General features: G+C 33.4%; 1 protein-coding gene across 1 annotated transcript in view; it reads left to right on the top strand.

Annotated features, from left to right (window-relative positions):
- Positions 1-21,686, top strand: part of LOC149206004 (immune-associated nucleotide-binding protein 9-like) — a 159,582-nt gene extending 137,896 nt beyond the window's left edge. The window contains exon 5 of the mRNA XM_089393614.1: positions 21,143-21,686. Within this exon, the coding sequence (XP_089249740.1) occupies positions 21,143-21,400 (258 nt within the window). The 3' untranslated portion in view covers positions 21,401-21,686. The remainder of the gene's footprint in view (positions 1-21,142) is intronic.
- Positions 21,687-21,917: the final 231 nt, after the last annotated feature.

Genomic DNA, 21,917 nt, shown 5'->3' with positions numbered 1-21,917 from the left:
TCCTCTGAGCTGCACTCAAGGAAACCTTATTTCCTTGATATCCCAAATATGTGTGGGCTCATATTTAATATTGAGTGTATAATATAATCATCACAAGTTTTACTACATGCTACAAAAAATCTATAATAGTAATACTATCTCCCTTATAGATCCCATTTACCATTCTAGTTAATTAATTTTTGCTAGGAAATATTTTGCAACATTTTTGTACAGTCCAGGTTCCCACTACCCTCATGCACCTTAACTATAGTTTCCCATTTACTTATAGACCCATTGAAGCTAGTCACCTCACCAACTTCATGTAAAGTTAGGAACTTATTTAGTTTTCTTATTCCCTATTAGTCATTTCCCCTATCCTTTATGCCACTTGGCTTATTAGACTTCATCTTCTATCAGTTCACACCACCTACCTATAAGTGCTAACAACAATCGACAACTCACACTTGTTTGTAGCACAAGTATTTATTTCATGATCCAAACATATATATATATATATATATATATATATATATATATATATATATATATATATATATATATATATATCTTGGCTTATTAGACTTCATCTTCTATCAGTTCACACCACCTACTTATAGGTGCTAACAACAATCGACAACTCACACTTGTTCGTAGCACAAGTATTTATTTCATGATCCAAACATATATATATATATATGATAATCAGCTTACCGGTGAATACTATTAAATTCATTATGTTTATCAAGTATATTCCATATGTCACATACACTTAGAATAGTTAAAAACATTTAGTCAATCCTCATATTAATCTCTTAATCCTTCTCTAAGTAGAGTTAGAAAAGAATGGGAACTACACATAATATCATTCAAATTAATAAATTATCCTAGATTCACCTTAACTTTGTATCTACCAAGAGCTTAGAGAGATCAAATCTTTTTGCAATTTAAAAGGTGTTTTCACCTCAAGAGATTTGATCCTCTCCATGCTTGATATATTTGGAGTAAAAATGGATCTAGACTGGTTTATATAAATAAATAATATTGCTAGTTTTCAATTTTACCATCAATACATAAACACATTAAAAAATATAACCAATTAAATGTTATTTATTCCAACTTTGAAGTCGTTTGTAATTTACTAGAGAAGAATTCATCATGCATGATTACCTAGCATCATAAACCTTATTTTCCACATGTATATCCTCTATAAGTGTGCGTGAACAATACGATGAATCCATGTATTCTATATGCAATTGGTAATAATGTCACTTCACTTGAGGCTTGAATTGCTTAGGGATCAAACAAATTATATGGTTTACATATAAAAGTAACCTCTCTCTCTCCCCCCTCACTCTATTCTCTCCCTCACTCTCTCTCCTTCTCTCTCTCAATTCCTCTATTTCTTCCTTCCTCTCTCTCCCTTTAAATTACTCTATTTCTTCCTTTCCCTCTCTCCCTTTATGTTCCACCTTTCTCCCCCACCATCTCTCTCTCTCTCTCTCTCTCTCTTGTAACTCCATCTCTCTCCACCTCTATCTCTCTGTCTTTGTTCTTCCCTCCCTCTCTCTCCTCCTTCAACTCCATCTCTCTCTCTCCCTCTGTCCTTCTCTGTGTGTGGAATATCTACAATTTTTTTTTAGTATTGATGAGGATATAGGGTCTAAATATATATCGAAAGTAATTATAACATTTTCTCTTTTAGATTTAATTTAAAAAATGTTATAAAATTAAATTATTATCAAAAGTAGCTATAATCTTTTCTATTTTAGATTTAATTTTAAAAAATTTATAAAATTAAATTATTTTGACTATGAAATGAGTTATGGTTTTTGGGCATCTGGTATTGATAAGGCATGGTATTCACCCATGGTATTGTAACAAATCCTATTTACAAGTTAAAAATGTTAAAAATAGCCATGATAAAGTGGGGTTGAATATCCATCGTTGAAAACCTTGTTATATCCTAAGTTTTGTTAATTATTATGTTTGTATGTCATTATTAATTAAATATAAATATGGTTTTCGGATATCTGGTATTGATAATCCATGGTATTGACCCATGGTATTGTAACAAAGCCTATTTACAATTTAATAGTATCCACATTAAAGTGGGTTAAATATGGTTTTTGGGAATTTGGTATTGATAATCCATGGTATTGACTCATGGTATTGTAAAAAGGCCTATTTCCAATTTAATAGTAGCCACATTAAAGTGGGGGTGAACATGCATGGTTAAAAGCATCTCTATATTATAAGTTATTTTGATTATTAAGGTTTTATGTGTTTATCAATTAAATTTAAACATGGTTACAGAATCATTATTTTAATTTAATTTATTTTATGCTTTCCATTTTCATTACATTTCACATTATATTTTACATTATATATTTTTCATTTTAGCTTTTACATTACATTTTACATTTATATATGTTTTAATTTGAATATGAAAGCAACAATTATATTTTACTAGATATAATTTTGACAACATTTAATAAATATTATAAAACTTACTTACATTACATTACTTAGATTAAACACATCTCCCCTATACTGGGTTGTAGAGTGCCTCACGACTCAAAAAAATTTGGCCAATAGCTTCATATGTTCCTCCTATATGTAAACCATAGAGAAAGAAGAAATGAATTTGACCATATCTTGTAATGCATTGGAAGGAATTACCACTCCTCAAACTTTCAAGATAGAAGGACATATCAAAAAGAAAAAGGTAATAGTGTTGATTGATTCAGGTAGTACCCATAATTTTATTCATTGTAAGAGAGCCAAGGATTTGAATTGCTTCTTATATCCAACACTAGAGTGTCAAGTGATGGTTGAAAATGGAGGAACTATAAATTTCTTTGGAAAGTGCCATAATATGAAGCTAACCATGGGGGGATATGTATTGAATAGTTCAATGCTTTCCATTCCAATGGGTGGTGCTCATGTTGTACTAGGAGTCCAATGGTTACAATCTTTGGGTACTATAGATTTAAATTTTCAAGAAAATTTCTTGAAATTATTTTGGGAAGGAAAGGAAGTTGAATTATGGTGTATCGTAGGGAAACCAGGAAAGACAATTAGCTCTAATGGCATGAAAAATCATGTAAAGAAAGAAAAATGGGGCGTAATTGCACAATTATGCTCACTAGAGGTTCAAAAATCGAAATCATCTATTTCTCCCGATCTACAAAAATACTTGGGCAATCATTCCAAGGTATTTGAGACTCCCAAAGGCCTCCCACCTATTCATGATCATGATCCAGGAAGTGTTCCTCCAAACATCAGGCCTTACAGATATCCCGATGCTCAAAAGAGTGAAATTGAACGTATGGTTGCAGAAATGCTAGAGGCCGGTATAATTCAACCTAGTCAAATTTCTTTCTCTTCTCTAGTATTATTGGTGCATAATAAGGATGGATCATGGCCTATGTGTCCATATTATAGGTAGCTCAACAAGCTCAGTATTAAAGACAAATTTCCCATTCTTGTCATTGATGAATTTTTGGATGAATTTACTTCACCAAGTTGGATCTTCATTCAGGATATCATCAAGTTAGAATCAAGACTAAAGGCATTCTGAAAGAAACATTTATAACTCAAGAGGGACATTATGAATTTTTGGTCATGCCTTTTGGCCTTACTAATTCACCTTCTACATTTTAAGGTTTGATGAATTCCATTTTCGAACTCTTCTTTACAAAAATTGTGTTAGTATTTTTTGATGATATACTACTCTATAGCAAGTCCTCAAAGGATCATGTTCCACATGTTGACAAGGTGCTCAAACTATTGGAGGAGAAACAATTATATGGAAAAACCTCCAAATGTTTCTTAGGAGTATAGGAGGTGGAATATCTAGGTTATATTGTATGTCATGAGGGTTTCAAGGTAGACCCTAACAAAATTAAAGCCATTAAGGAATGGAAAATCACCACAACCATAAAGCATCTTCAAGGATTTCTCGGGTTGATATGGTATTATCACAAGTTTGTTAATAATTATGGGAGAATAGAAACAACTCTAACAACATTATTGAATAAAGATGCATTTTCTTAGATACCAGAAGTAACTAAGGCCTTTGAACGTCTTAAAGAGGAAATGTGCCAAGCGCTTGTCTTAGTTATGCCAAAATTCACAAAAGCCTTTATTGCGGAATGTGATTCCTGAGGAAATGGAATTTGTGTTGTTTTAATGGAAGAAGGAAAACCCATTATTTTGAAATTTGTTCAATCAAAGGAAAGTATTTACACAAACCTATTTATTAGAATGAGATGTCGCAATACTACATGCACTAACGAAATGGTGAGCTTAACTAATGGGAAGACGCTTCAAGGTAAAAACAGATCATGATAGTCTTCAATACTTTTTGGAACAAATTTTATCTTCAGAAGAGTCAGCAAAAATGGGTCACAAAGATGGTGGGTTATGACTTTGAAATCAAAAAGGGAAGCAAAATGTTGTTGCAAATGCACTCTCAAGAAAGGATGAGGATGTATAAGAATTCATTTGTGTCATTTCTATTATCAAACCATGTTGGATAACTAAAGCAAGGGATGAATGGAAGAATGATGAAGAATTGTGCACACTCATTCAAACGTTGCAGCAATATCCCAGTACATCTGCTACATTTAGCTAGAAAAATGATTTATTATGTTACAAAGATCACTTATATCTTTGTTAGAATTCCCAACTCAAACAAAATATTCTTTTGGAATCGTAAACCTCTCACTTAGGAGGGCACTCAATATTTTTAAAAGCTTACCATAGGGTCAAGAAGGAATTTTTTTTGGAATGACATAAATCTGATATTCAAAAGTTTGTGGTAGAATGTTTGGTTCGCCAACGAAATAAAGTGTAGACAATTAAGAACTTCGGTTTGTTACAAACTTTATCCATTCCAAGTCAACATTGGGATGAGGTTTCAATGGATTTTATCACAGGTTTACCCAATTCCAAAGGAAAGAGTGTCATCATGGTGATAGTTGATAGACTTATCAAGTATGAACATTTTTGTGATTATCTCATCCATTTAAAGCTAGTAAATTTTTTACTGCATTTATGGAAACAATTCAAAGGATGCATGGAAACCCAAATATTATTGTAAGCGATAAAGATCCCATTTTCACTGGAAAGTTTTGGACGAAATTATTTCCTTGTCTTGGTACTCAATTAGCTCATAGATCATCTTATCATCCTCAATCTAATGGGAAAACTGAGATAGTGAATAAATGTTTGGAATGATATATTTGTTTCTTTGTATCTGATAAACAAAAAAAATTGGTAAAGTGGTTAACTCTAGTTCAATGGTGGTATAAAACTTCCCTCCATACTACAGCAAAAACATGGGGGCTTCATTCAATGAACCTCCGACATAGCACGTGCATTCATGGCATACTAAACAATACCCTTAATTTGACTACATCTTGGAAAATACCATTAAAAATCACATTGTTTAACCCCCTACCAATACAAACCCAATACACCTTCTCAATTTAAGAAACCCCTACTTTCACTAGATATTGTAGGTATCCATTTCTTCATTAAGATTTTTTATTCCCCTTTATATTTTTCATTAACTTTTAGATCCATTTTTTATACCTGCCAATATAAAAACCATTTACCCCTTATTATATGCTCAATCTATTATGTCGTTTTTTACTCTATATATATCCCCCAATATGAATGCACATGGTATGGTATTGCTCCCCTAGTGAAGGCCCTGTGAGCAAAAATGACCCCATTTATGACACTTTATGGATATCATCAACCGTCCATCACATCATCTTTATGAGAAAATTGTAAGGTTGAAGTAGTGGAAGATAACATCGAGCATCAATAACAAGTTCTCCAACTCTGAAAGGATATCCTCACTTTGGCATAGAATCGAATGAAACAATAGGAAGATTACCATCGTAGCAAAAGAAGTTTTGATGCAGACGATTGGGTATTTTTACGACTACAACCATACAAACAAATTTACCTCAAGCAACCTAAGAAGGATGATAAATTATCACCAAAGTAGTATGTTCCTTACAAGGTATTGCAAAATATTGGTACTATGGCATAAAAATTGGAGCTTCTTGCATCTTCACGAGTGCACCCAGTTTTCCATGTTTCATGCTTAAAGAAGGTTATAGGTGACAAGCTCCTAGTTCAAACAATATTTCCAGAACTTGATGAGGAAGGAAAAATCATATTGGAACCTAAACCACTCATCGAAACAAGAACCCAACAACTAAAAAATCAATAAATTTGAGAGTATATCATCAAATGGAAGAACTTACCCACTGAATATTCCACATGGGAGGATCAAAATTTTATATAGAAGCATCCAAAACTACTCAAGCATTAAGGATAACACTTTTTCAAAGGAGAGGGGCATGTTAGGTCCCTATAATACTAGTGTAGCTCCTCATAGTTATTGTTAGTGTAACCCCATTATTGGTATTGTTGTACCCATGTAGCCCCCTTATTATTATTATTGTGCCCCATAGAAGCCCAATTGTTATTGTTGTGTCATTAGGTTATTATTGTTATCTAGGATCTGATTATGTTGTGGCCCCTTAGACTCCTATATATAGAAAGGAGGTCTTGTCATTTGTATCATCCAAGAATTTTTCATTTATGTAATGTAAAGCAAGTTGCCCCCTCGAAGAGGCTAATTTTTAAGTTGCTGATCCATCTTTTCATGTATTTTGTGAGTTGGTTCCATAATGCTATCTCCACGTATGACCTAAGGTACACAAATATATAACTTTATTCTCAAATACATATTTTAACTCAGCCTTCCAAAGATCAAACATATTTTAAATTCTCAAACAATTCCAAATACCACTAAGAGATGAGTAGACTAATGATTGTTAACCACACAACAAAATTTCTTTCAGTGTAGACTCACCCAAAGAATAAGTGCCTACTTTATTTAAACATGAATCTTACATAAAAAATTGCCCCATAATAATGCTTCATTTCTTCCAACATTAATTATAATGGGAAAATACTATTAGAGAAACCACTCTTAGAAAATCAAATATTAGAGGGAAAACCTCAAGAAATCACTAGTCAAACCAACACCTATAGGTTGTAAGACGCCCTATAAGTATAAATTTTCTAATAAATGAAATAAGCAGGCCTTAGAATTGGATGCCACTGACATAAGTTTAAGAGCTAGACTAAATTGATGATGTTTATCAAAAATTGAGTAGAAATTATGAGAGTCATGTAGAAAAAGGGGGTTCCCATAACTCCACTCCCATTCATGTCAAATGTGTTCTATCTGAACAACTCCTTTTGTTGGATGAGGCCAATTACTTGCATCATGGTGGGTTTATCAACAAGGAAAGGAGTGTAATTAGAAGTAAGAGATTTCTATTCCTTCAAAGAGCTATTATTAGCATCCCATAAACTATACCAGTATAAAATCATATTTTTGTTCAACAAATGAGCTTGTGAGCAAGGAATGTATGTGATATACATACCCTAAAAATTCCACTTTAAAATTAGCTTTCAAACCAAATCATACCCAACAAAACTGCTCAACGAATCCCACCTCACCAAATTGCACATTTTTGTCTAAGTGGCTCATATAACCATGAAAATATAATTTCCAACGATACAAAAAGGTTGGGGTACTAAAACAACATAAGATAATCCAAAATTTTCCCAAATATTTCTAAGATGATGTGTAATGTGTAACCTATGTTTGAAAAATAATATCCATGTGGTACAACCCTATAAGTATTTCCACATCGATTTAGCTACAAAAATGCTCCCATAACTTTCCACATCAATAAAACCATGAATACCATCATCCTTAATAAAATCAAGCATCCCATGTCATCAACGACAATATCTCAACTCCAACATGTTTAACCCACAAATATGACTATAATATTTGATTTGTCATGTGAAGGTGATCTCTATTAGGTAACCAATAATATAGTTAATATATATGGGAGTCTTGGAGTAACTCACCTACCCTAACCAAATTTCGAACAAATGGGAAGCATTTATTATGCTAGTAGAGGCACTTGCATTGCAAAAATTGCAAACACTAATCTAACATGGAAACTAGAGAAAGGTCCATACCAAAATAAATTCCAAGATATATTAATATAACTTCTAGATCTACAAAATTACATGTTTGGGGAATCCAACATTGACTATTGCAAAACCCACCAACAAATAACTAGTTTTGTGATCACTAGCAATTTCCCCAAAGGCCTCACCAGAAGAGAAAAAAAAAAAAAAATGGGGAAGAAAAAATATCTAGCACCATCCACTGTGATCCTAGTCAACATAAGAAAAAGTAATTTAATCATCTACAAAATGGTTGTCCACCATTTTTGGACATCAAGAAAAAGAAAAAACTCCCTTTTTGTTCCCACATGTGAGTAGCTTCCGACAACCAGCCTAAGGAATCTTATACCAACACATAAGGATACGATAATAAGAGATACCCTTATTGAATAGATAGATGAAAAAGAATATGGGGATACATGGATTTATTCATTAACACAAAGATTGAGGCATATGGAATGATCCAAAATAGATCATTATATATTTGTTCATCTATTTATTTACTTTCTAGGTGGAAAAGTTGGAGGAATTAGTTTGTAGGGCCTAATTTATGGGTATATACCATTTTCAAGATTGGGATTTGGAATCCTCCATTAATAGTTTGAGGCATCAAATGGAATGTTTTTAGGCCAAAATTTTGTGAGCATATCTTAAAACCTCTTAATTTTACTATACACATTACAAGCTTTCCAATAATGTGATAGTAAGCTCAACTACAATACTAATACCACAATTACGCCTCCCATAAGTTAACCTACCTTATCAATAACCATGTCACCAACTTGATGCTACATCAAACCAATTTATCACACACATGGGGCTCATTTGATTTAATTCTTAAGGAGGCTTACCATCTAAGTTTGGATGTGTAAGTCTTTAAGTCATATTTTTATGTAAAAGGTAACTTACTAAATACCTAAATGGTGGGGTAAAATCTAATTAAATTTGACTTTGTAAAAAAGACACAATGTAAGAAGGTAATAAGAAGAGAGCGAAGGTTGGGAAGGTGTTGATGCCTCGAAAATCACTGCAACAACATCGGGGAAAACCACCCAGTCCGGACCTTAAAGGCAGCTCCCTTTCCATTTGGTGTGGTGACTCCGATTGGAAATAATGGGACCTGTTTCCCAGTTGTTTGTAGATGGGATGGATAAGTGGTTGATTCTCTAATATCTAATGATAATGGATGGATGATTTAATCTATAAAGTAAAATTATAAACAACTAATCTATCCCGGGGAGTTTCTGCTTTAGTGTAACTTTTGATGATCTTTATCTACAAACAGGCATATAGATGACTCTATTGGTAAACAAAGAAATTTATTCATATGATAATTACTTAGTTCAAGTAGTTGAACTAAGTAATAATTTAAAACATTATTACACTATTTTCATATATCATTGACATAAATATGATTGAAAGAATAACACTCCTTAAACATTCAATAGTGATAAGCATAGGGATTGTTGTTAAAACACATATATATATCCAATGATATCAAGATTAAATAAATGTCGATTCACATTAAAGAATGAAGCAAGAGCATAGAGAATAGTACCATATGTTATTCGGATCACTCTCAATATCAATCGCATTCAAATTCCTTCTTCTAACTTAGAAACACTTCCACCATAAAGCAATAGTGCACATATCATCAAAGCTTTCTTCGTTAAAATTCAGAATACTGGCCCAATCTTCATAAAATATATCAAAAGTACAATAGTGTAACTTACTGATTTGAGTTTATACAAAAACTAAGGACCCTTTCCAAATACATGAAAGGGTCTATAAATACTATCTAAGCTAACTAATTATGAAATAAAAATGCTACTAGGTGGTATAACTAAATCATGAAAATCCCCTCAAAATAGGCCTGTTTGTAGTCGGCAGTATAATTCACTATTTCAAATGATCTTCCTTTGGCTTGAGCTGGCAGATAGCAAGCATTGGTTGCAATTCTGGAGGGTGACTCAGACGAGAATGTAGCTGGGCTGAATATGTGGCATCGTGAATTTTGGGAATCATGTAACCGATCGCATCGGTTAAACATTTGAGTGCTGCCCTTTGACTGTATGGCTTAACTAGGAAAAACCAAAAGGTATCCCAAGTTAAACTTTGGATGCTAGCGATTAATCTCCCATTCTTCTCCAATTCTTGATTGCATATTTATTCTAATGCTTTGACTGACGGCAATTTACCTGGAGTGCACTGTGAAATCAAGTTAGACAAATAAAGAGTATCATTGATTAACTCAATTAAATTACTGGTTGCTGATCTACATCTTGAAGTGTCCCTTTCTGCTTTCATCAATTGTGTCTGCCATTCTAGGAAAAGAATCTCTTTGTGTGACTCTAGAATTTTAGGCAGATTTGCGGCTTGTCCTTCGCTGGTTTCTTGCCAAGCAAGAAAATTGGTTAAAGTTTCATCGGCCTGTTCCAAATCTTGCCTGGCGTCGACTGATTTGTCAATCATTGATGAAGCAATCTCACATAGGGGCTCAACAAGGGAAATATTATGACATAACAATTTTAGCTGTGTAATCAATGCTTTATTGATCTAGAGAGCTTCGGACCTGAAATCTGCTGGTTGAGGAAGACCTTTGAATTTTTCTACCTGTTGTGATAGTTGAGCGATTTGCTCATCTTTTGTCTTACTCATTTGTTCATTCATTGTCTTCAGCTTGGCTAATGCTGCGGATAATTCTTTTTGTTTCTGCGCTGTGCTCTGATCTATCCTCTGCTTCTCTTTGATCAATTGTTCAATTAATTGATTTTTTATTTGCTACTGTTCTGCTAGCTGCTGTACTAACTGTTCTATTCTTTGTTGTCTCTCGGATACCTGTGACTATAAGGAAACAATTGTTTGGTCCTTTTCTTTGAGTAAATTTCTTACTTCTGATGCTTTATCCATAGTAGCTGCCAAGAAAGCTCTGGCATACTGAGAAAGTTTTGTGAGGTCTTTGGAAGGATTGAATTCTTCTTTCCATACCACATTAGCCATCTCTGTTTGTACATGTAAAAGGGAATATTGATCAAGTCTTCTCCTTTTCCTCTATCTTTTCACTACAGCGCTATGTTTGGGACTATAAAAGACATCTAATGGTGGTATTTCTTCTATCTGCAAAACAATCTGATCGGATGGATCCTTAGGAATTATTTCTACATCTTCGCTAGTGGGTAGGCCACTGGTTCCTTCAATTGAAACCATACTTGACGCTGTTTTATGACCAACTGCTACTTGAGGTGTGTTGAAACCTTGTGAACTTTCAGGATTGCTTATGATGGAATCAAATTGTTGCCATTCTTTAAGGAGTTTGGGATCAATCTGAGTATCTAGATCAATATGTTCACTATCTTGTTTCTTTTCCTTCTCCTATTCTGGCTCTTTTCCTTTCTCGGGAATGTTCTCCATAGCAGGAGGTTTGTTAACAATTTGTTGTTCAGGATCGCTTGACTGGATTGTTGGGGTGGTAGCTAATAAGTCTAGAGGCGGAGTTTGCAACCTCTGTTCTCTGAGCCTATTGAATTCTATCAGCCCTTCATCTTTATATCTCATTTTGGCAAAATATTTTACCTAAGATAATGATTCTCCTAAGGAAAACAAGTCATCAAATTCATCTTCTTGATGATCAAACTTTGTAAGTTTGGCTTGTTCAAGCACATTATAAGCAACTTTCCTTGGATCATATTCCATATTGGGAATGGTTGCAATATTGAGCATGTTTATCTTTTCTGCCTCCTTTTCTGCATGTTTGTAATCATGGAGAGTATAAACACCACATCTCAAAGGAAATGTAGGCCATACCTACTTTTTAGAAGTTATAAGAGTTTTAGATGTTCCTGCGGTTGTTATCTGGTATGCCAATTCCTGAGCTAACAGCTTATCGGGTACATACAGAGGAAGTACATGAGGCCTTGAAAGGCTACAAAAAAGCCTTATATCTATGAACTTGTCTTCTCTGAACCAATTTCCTACAGTAGTCAAATCAATTCCTGCTTCCCCGGAAATCTTTGGGGCAGGTTTATAAAAAATAGCATAGTAGATAGGCAACATGAAACCGTTACAGATTTGGTACAAATGATCTTTATAGCGAGCCTTCCATAACATGTGATCATAAATGTGGATTGGCATAGGGTCCTGGGGAGTCCATCTCCACCCAAGTAACGGATATTCAGAATTAAAGCAAAGAGTATCCATAATACAATCACTGTAATAGAAAGGGGGAATAGTCCTGGTGGTTATGCGTGTATTTGATCTAAATTCAAGAATCGTAGTGGCTAATTTATCGGACAATATGTTTTCCCAATCCATCACTTCACTATTAACTGCCGCTTCCATTAAAGGAACCATCTCAAAAGTGAACTTTGCAGAATCATGCAACCCCCAAATTATACACGTCATTGCCCAGGCATAGCAGTAAGGAGAGGACAACGAGTCTACAGAGTACTTACCTAGTGATTCATGTTTGTTCCTTGCAGGATTTTGTCTCCACTGCCTAATTGGGGCCGATTCAGTCTCATTCTCCTCTGCGAACTTTTCAAGAAAGGCTTTGTTGTATTTTTTTTTTGGTTCGGGCAAGTGATACATCTTCCTTAAGTCATCAGGCTGAAATGAGCCAAATCAATTGTGTGAAATTTTCTGTCTAAAACTAGAATTTGTTCTACCACCCATCTCACTACATCAGTATATGGAAGAATTTTCTCACGTGCTACTATCCTGTGCAAATCTGAATCAGCTAAATCTTTAAGGGTAGCTTCTGACTTACTAGTTGAATCTGCAGTAGCTTTTCCCGATACTTCCTCAGGCTCCTCTGCTTTAATTAAATTGTAGATGCTTTGCCAACTTATATTTCCAAGGCCGAGACATGTAGTGTCTGAGATTAAATCCTTTTTACTTGGTCCTGGATCATTGGTTGACTGCACTATTGCTGTAGGAGCCGCTACTACTACGGATTTCTTAGATTTCTTTTCCATTTGTTTCAAATTCATTATTTCGGCAGAGTTCTGCACAGGGAATGAAACCAACGTGAAATAGAGAATAGCCAGTATAAACCAATATGAAATTATATCAATTGGCGTATAATAAAGGATTATGGTGAAACTGCCGCAGATAGAATCTAAAGGAAAATCTCGTCATAACTGGTTCATTAATTGGTCATTTAACCTGTCAATCATGGTAAAGGAGTTCATGAATACCCATTATATCATTTATATGATGAATGATCCATTCAAGCGTGGCTCAGACTCTTTGGTGGATAATCGCAATCAGAGATTGGTAATGTGAATGAAAAGGCTTTAAAATTAATCCAAAATATCTTTCGATCATCGATAGGTGATATAATGCATACAAGGATTTTAAATACGTTTTCGAGATGTGCGCCTTAATTTGATGCATCACAATCGGGGATGGATTCAGGTCATATTACTTATGCCATTGCAACATTGCCGATTGCCGATGGTGATACGCTTATTGCATCGGAGGATTTGAATGTGTCATAATTCATGTATTGGGTTGTTATGGCCGACTGCCGATGGCGATACACTTTATTTCATCGGAGAAATGAGGGAGGCGTTTCTTTATTCTATGTGTTTTTCCTTGTCCCAATATCCTATAACGATTTTCTTTTCAGATCGGAGTGAGTCAATGGGTCTTCTTTATATGTTTTCCTTATCATTGCGATATGCGATCTTGCGATTGCTTTATCGCAATAACAAAGAACTTTATATTTATTTAAAAGGCCGACTTTATTTATAAAAGGTTTTTAAAATATATCATTTCCATTGAACCTTTTAATTAGGGTTTTTCTAATGATGGGCTAATACCAATTTATTCAGATGTCTAAGTTTAGAAGGGACCCATTTCATATTATGAGTTTTAAGTAAAAATTTTATGAAATGGGGGGTTGTTGTAGAGCACAATAGAAGGATAGGTCATAAAAATTTTCTCATTGCATGCAATGGTTTTTCTTAATCAAATCCTTCTTCTCCAACTATCTCTCTCTCTCTTGTCATATTTTTTTTATGTATTCCATTATTTAATTTTTAATAATTTTCTTATTATTAGTTTCATGGAATATTTATGTGTTTTCTCTCATCCTATGTTGGAATTCAATCCTTCTAGATATTTGTTACAAGATCTACATAATTGGTATCAAAGTAGGTTACCCACTCTATTGGAACCAGGGTTTGAATAATATTTTTCTTATAAAGCTTTGCAGCGATCTCCAACATTGTTTTGGAACATTTGGAGTCAATTTGCTAGACCATACATTATAAGTTTCACCATCAACTGATAATAATTATAGGGTTATCTACCCCTAGATATTCATTCAACACTATAGGAAAACCTTTATTGATTCACTACATTCATTGGTTTGGAACAAACGATTCCATGATCTCTATAACAAACCATGTTTCTTACAAACCATTGGCATCCTTTTTGGCCCTCTGCACTTTGTGTTCTCACATTCACAATTATTACAAATATATACAACCATGACATAACTTAAAAAATTACTTATTCTACATCTAGAAGCTTTGGTTACCCCATTCCAACCATTTATTAGATTTCCAATAGTGGCATGGATGCCTGGAAGCACAACATTGAATGGAATGTAGTGGAGAAATCTTTAGCAAACTTCATGTAGCTTCCACAACCTCCACAGAGAATTTCAGAGGATGCATGACAAGTCATTTTAAATTATTTTCCATTAGCCCAAATGGGGTTTTTACGCACTTTTATTTCAATTTCTCATTCATATATATCCATGATTGAAGTTATACATGTTTGTAAAGTAGCGTGTTTGCTTGAACATTTAGTTTAAGGATGATTTTATCACACCAAATATCTCCAATACCTCAATTGGGTCTTCAATAGAATTTGATTTCATCACTTGTAGCAAAAGTTATCAACAAAGTTCAAGTGAGAAGTCCGTTGCCAAAAATTCAATGAAAAAAATGAAGGTTATGGATAATCCACAAACTCATGGTTATGGGTAGACCACAGAAAACCCTTCTCCAAGATTTCTATTTCAAACTTGGCTATGGGTCATCCAACAACCCATGGTTATGGGTTATCCACATAAAACCATTCTCTTCATTGGCATGTGGCACATTGTAATCATGATGGTTATGGGTAATCTAGAAACCAATGGTTATGGGTGAACCACACAAACCATTCTCTTCATTTGCTCATAACATATTGTAATCGTTATTGTACATTAAACATAATGGGGTTACTCCTTTTTTAAGATGGATAAATTATGAGGACAATTATTTTATAAAGGGGGGGATCAAACCAAAACTTTGGGAGCTTCATAAATATGTAACTCACAATGTGAAAACCTAATTAAGGTTGACTCCATCAACAAGAAAGCTTATAAGAAGGCAATACAAAGAGAGTGAAGGTCAGGAAGGAGAGGTCCCAGAATTATCCTCATTGCATGTAATGGTTTTTCTTAATGAGATCCTTCTCACCCAATTCTCTCTCTCTCTCTCTCTCTCTCTCTCTCTCTCTCTCTCTCTCTCTCTCTCTCGCTCTCCCATTTTTCATATTTTTGTGATATATTTAGTTGCATTTCTCCCCTTTCATATTTTTGTGATGTATTTAGTTGCATTTATATCAATGTTCTCACGATTGGTTTCATGATCTCTCTCTCTCTCTCTCTCTCTCTCTCTCTCTCCCCCTCCCCCCTTTCATATTTTTTTGATGTATTTAGTTGTATTTATATCAATGTTCTTACGATTAGTTCCATGGTCTCTCTCTCTCTCTCTTCTCATATTTTTGGATGTATTTAGTTGCATTTATATCAATGTTATTACGATTGGTTTCATGCTCTCTCTCTCTCTCTCTCTCTCTCTCTCTCTCTCATATTTTTGTGATGTATTTAGTTGCATTTCTCCCCTTTCATATTTTTGTGATGTATTTAGTTGCATTTATATCAATGTTCTTACAATTGGTTTCATGGTAGATATGTATTTTTTCTCTCCTCCTCTCCCTACATTCAAGCTTTCTAATTCATTTCCCCCAAGATTTTTATCACAATTACATGTCGATATTCAAGAATATTCTAAAGGATCCAAAACATCGACACTAATTCAATGTTCAGGGATGCAAAAATCATAAACTTAACCATATATGACTATTAATATATGTTAAATAAGTGGCTACTAGTGATATAAGGGATTCCTTTCATTTAGTATTGTGATTGTTCCATAATTTGGTAGAGCATATATCAATGGGATGTTGAAGAATAATAGACGAGGTAGAATATTTTGTAGTAGTCATTCTATCCAAAGTGTCCATGGAAACTCAATAGTGAGTGCCCCTTTCTTTGTACTTACAATTCGTAATTAAGAATAATAGAGTATGACACACGCCTCCACTTCTATCTATGGTTTCTCTCATATTAGGTCTTCCATGTCACATATTGTGCTCATTCATTTCTATGGTATTCTCATTTTCTTATTTCTCTCTTTTTAGATTTAATTATTTCCATAATTTTTAGGACTACACTTTTAGGGATAAATATGAGATTTAAAGTAATATATTGCATAATAAAATATTTTCATAATATTTTAATATTTTTTGTAGTGGATTTTTCCAGTGGAATATACATGGAACTTTACATATTAGATTGGTATTAGAGCACACATTTTGGGGGGTTTTGTGGGAATTTGTTGCATCCAATAATTGGCTTCAGAAGAAAATTTCAAAACCCTAGCCATAATAGATTGTATTAATTGCAACAACCCTCAAGATGAGGCATATGAGAGATTTTTTAATTTCGATGAAAAAGTTGGTAGATCTGTCAAAATATGGGCTTAGCCATGTATGAACTAGTGAGCAAGTATGTACCTTTAACAAAATTTAGTGGCTCTAACTTAAAATTTGGACTCGATAAGAAAATGTGATATAATGAAGACCCTAAAAATCGACTGAGAAAAGAGTGCAATAAAGAGTAACAACATTCTAGTTCCATCGCTTCTTCTCATTATTTATTTAAAATGGAAGCAAAAGTGAACATCAAGTTCTCTCAAGGTGAGATTGATTTTACCAAGTTGAACCATTAGGTGAAAGTGTTAAAAATTTATCTTATTGTCCATAACATAAAATAAGTGTAAAATATTTTATTTTCCTAAATCAAACTAGAGGGATATGCCCTAACATTATGGGAAAGACACATATAGATACTTAGGCTAGAGAATGATCCACTAGTAACTAAATTTTATGTGTTTAAAACCCTTACCAAGTCTCATTTGTACTTTATTAGTTATGTAGAGGACCTCTAGATTCATTGGTATCACTTTAGGAAAAGGGAAGGAAACAGTGTGGAAGCGTGAGCCACTAGGTGAAAAATTAGTGATTACATTGGGTATATCTCCAAAGTGCCTAGATGCACTCCTAAAGTATTCAAAGGTATACATATCCATTCATAGAATAAAGTGATGCTATGAGAACCTAGGAAGGTTGATGAGGTTAATGTGAAAACATAGGACATAGAGAATATAGGTAAAAAAAAAGAAGTAAAACTAAGTGGTTCCAAATAGAAAGGCCATCAATATGCTTCCAAGGATGGAAAGAAGAAGTGGAAAGGAATTGAAAATAATAAAATAGACAGTACATAAATACAAGGATGAAAACAACCATTCCAACCATTTTAATATTGATTATAACATTAGAGTTAAGTATTGCAAGCTATATGTAGAAATAAATCCAAAGGATTTTAAGGAGGAAAATATAACAACTTTCTAGCCATGGACTTAGGAAAATTAGTGGATAGTAGCTCATATGTGGATGAAAATATTGTCAAAATATAGTGTAGAAGGAGGTGGACTTGAGTATCCTTCATCATAAGGAAGAGTAGGATATGACTTAACTCTTCCATCTTACGATATAGGTCAAGAAGAAAAAGGTGCATGATCTATTTGGTTCCAATTCATGCATAAACCCCATACAAAAAAATAAATTAAAAAATAATGGATTGCAATTTCATGATCACCCTATCCCATATCCATTAGGATGGGTAAATAAGGATGTACAAATCAAGGCCTCTAAATAATGTTTTTTTTTTTGTTTGTTATAAGTGCATAATATATTGATGAAGTGGAGATAGATGTAGTACTAATTTATGTCTATGGTGTAGTGTTTTGGTTCTCCTAAATTTATATGAGGGTTGAAATCTTTATGAGGAGAGAAAAAAATGATCACCTATACCAAGATGGAATAATTTTGTCATTAATACACACAAAGGTATACCAAAAGTATTTTGCGTGAGGGTTAGCCAAGTGAAGAGATTGATCATTTCTTGTAGGATGTTTGTGATTTATTTCTTAAGAGAGAAAAAAGTTGCTAAAAAATCAAGAAAAGTAAAGGAATCTCTCCTAGTATGTTTTAAATAGGAGTTAATTGGAATAGTTGTTATGGACACACAAAGAAGTTCTTTAGAAGAATTAAGGGTTACCACCTAAGAGTGATGTGGAGCATGAAACACATTTTCTGCCTAACTCCCTAGTGCCAAATATTGGGTTTACAAAAAATACATCATAGAAGTAGATGAACTATAGAATTAATACTACCAATTCCTACAATACAAGCTAATTTGACCAAACACCTCACCTTGTGTGCCATCTATCATCATGGTACCCAAGAAGCATGTAACTTAGGAAATGTGTATCAACTACATAATTTTGAGCAAGGCCACTCTCAAGATTCAGTGTCTTCCACCAAGGATTGAATATTCGTTAAATCCATTGTGACTTGCCAAATACTTCACCAAGTTAGATCTAAAATCAAGGTACCAATATGTATGAGTTAAAGAAGAAACCTTGAAGAATACCTTTAAGACAAGGAAATTCCTATATGAATGGATAATAATGTCTTTCATTTTATGTAATGCACTACTACATTCACACATTTGATGAATGATGGATTATGTCTGTTTTTAGATCCATTATGATAGTGTATGTAGATGATATATTGGTCTATAAATTTACTTAGGATGAGAAGATCTCACATCTCATGTAGGTATTAGAGAATTCGAAAAATCATAAATTGCTAGATAACATTAAGACATGTGAGTTTGGTTAGCAAAAATTTGTGTGTTTTAAATATATGATTTTTGTGAAGGAATTCAAGATTGATCTCATGATTATGGAGGTAATTGTCGCATAGTTAGTTCTTACAAATGACATTGAGGTTAGGAAATTTATTGTCACAATATAGTACCTACAAAATTTTATAGCACCCATTCTAGCTATAGTTATGCTACTTCATGCCATTGTAGATAGTAGTAAGAGTTTTTAGTAGGAAATAATTAGTAGAGAGCTTCCAATGAGGTGAAATTGAGGATCCATCCAGCACTAGTTCTTTCACTACATAATTTTTAGAAGCCTTTCAAAGTGAAGAATGATATAGGTTGATATGTTATGGTAATGATACTTTTGCAAGGACAAAAGTAAATGTGATATCATTTTGAAATGTTTCATGGTGCAGTCCTAAACTACACCATGTATGATAATCAAATCTACAACCTAGTTCAAGTTTTCAAGAAGTGAAAGCATTATCTAATGGAAAATGAAACCATTATTCACATTTATCACTAGCCACTATAGTATTTCATGCCCAAAGCAAGATTCAACAAACCAACAAATAAAAGTGGAAGTGGTTTATGTATAAATTTCATCCTCTGATGAAATACAAGAAGAGAAATATTGACATGTTTGCAAACATGCTTTCAAGGCCACCCATATACAAGATTATAGATTTGGGAAGTCATATTCACTTGCATCCTTTTATTGATGATGTATAAATGGAAAACATGGGAAATTTCAAGGATGGAAAATTATCTTGAAGTTTAAAAACATTGGCGAATCTCACTAGTCCCTAATATGAAAACTATAAAATGTTTATTGATATATTTGTAAAATTATTAAAATTTATAATGATTTTATATATAGTCTCTATATAATGTTGGTGATTTTTAAGGTAAAATTAGTTTATATTGTAAAACTTGGGCGAACTATTTTTATAAAAAATGGAAATCGGTGAATCATTTTTATGGAAAAATCATTCAAAATTAGCCCACCTACAAATATTAGCCCCTAAAATTTTCCATGATGGAAAATAGAGATTATAAAGAAGTGTTTCAATAGATATAGGGCTAAATATAAATAAACAAAGGTGATGGTAAGGATTACTTTCATCTCTATAATGGGTTGCTCTACAAGCTAAACAAACATGTGTTCCTATAGGTGAAAAAATGTAGCTTATTGGAGAGGCTAACACATCCAAGGTTGTAGGAGTTTTTGTTGTTGGAAAGATAGTTTCCAATTCATATAGGTATGTGTATTTGCCTATGATTCAACAAGATGTATCTCAATTTATTATCGGATGCATACTATGTTATACTTAAAAGTCTAGTAATAGAAATCAAGGTTGATGCCATCCCTTGCAAAATGGAAGATGCACATTCTTATACCTCATTAAAGTCCCATTAAAGGAAAAAAGGAAAAAAAATGTTGCTTAAAAAGGTCTAGTTGCACTTTGGGATAGCAAGGAGCATCTCAAATAAGAAGACCATATTTCTAAATGACTTTTAGACTATGCTTGGGAAGAAGTTGGACACCAATTTGAAGAAATCTACAACTTTCCATATGGAAACGCATAATTAATAAACTAAAAAATTGGTACATATTTTGACGGGATAAGATAAAACACATTAAAAGATATAGGATGAAAATTTTTGTATGTAAATATCTCATGCTCAAATATTCTAAGTGTATTGACGTCGCAAAAGATGGTGTCCATGGAGTTCTTTTGGTGCTTTCCCTTAAAAATCGATTTACTAAATTTTGTTTGTTGCACCTTACCGGAGTTCTAAGGAGATATTTTGATTGGGGACTCTTCATATTTTACGGTTGAATTAGGATAACTTCTGCCCAGGGATAAAGATTGGTTTAGATTTTGCATAAATGGCAAGTTTGATTAAACTGTGTCCCTAAAATTTGTGTTAAAGTCATTTCCTGAAATTAACTCTGCCTTTTCTGGCCATATTTTCATCACCCGCGGCGTTTGGTTTGATCAGATAGAGGAGAAATTGCGTATATCTACAAAAATGTTTGAAGACCAGTTGGCAGCCGAAAAGAGGGCACGTGAACGGGTTGAGAAAGAATCAAGTGAAAAAATCAGTGAGCTTAATCAGAAATTGCGGAACCTGCCTCAGCCGGCTCCTCCTCCTCAAATCATTTATGTGCCGCCGCCGGCTCCTCCTCCTCCTCGTCGTCCTAGCCCTCCTCCTCGTCGTCCTAGCCCTCGTCCTGAAAGCTCTTGTGGGATTATGTAACGTGAATAACTTTGTTTCTAAAACATACAACTATGGTCCAAAGGATTTCGACGTCTTGTAGGTACCTATTTTCAGTGGATTAAAATGATGATTTTAAAATCATTACTTTTAAAGCCAATCCTTTCTCCTTTGAGATTGGAATCTCATTATGCATCGGGCTTGAATTTTATAATTATGTTGAACCTTACGACTATCACTATACCACAATTTTATTTCATATATACTTTTATGTTACTGTATTAAATTTTGTAATTAATGTCTATGACTTCATATTAACTTGTTTTAATTTAATGGTGAATTGTATTTTGAAATTATAGCAGAAAATATAGTGTCCAAGATATATCATGGAAATTTCAAAATATTATCGTGGTTTTGATTTGAAAATTTTATAAAACAGTTATCGATATTAGATAATCATTTATTTTATTTTGTTTTTGTATATATGAATTTTGAGTACTTTTCTTTAAATGTGCTAATTATTATTTTGTTTAAAAAAAATTATGGATTAATTTCTTAT

The sequence above is a fragment of the Pinus tabuliformis genome, chromosome 1_2, assembly GCF_031772625.1.
Source record: "Pinus tabuliformis cultivar Carrire ecotype Pingquan chromosome 1_2, CPIR1, whole genome shotgun sequence".
In the NCBI taxonomy this organism is placed as follows: domain Eukaryota; kingdom Viridiplantae; phylum Streptophyta; class Pinopsida; order Pinales; family Pinaceae; genus Pinus; species Pinus tabuliformis.
This window is presented reverse-complemented; position numbering and strand designations above follow the sequence as displayed.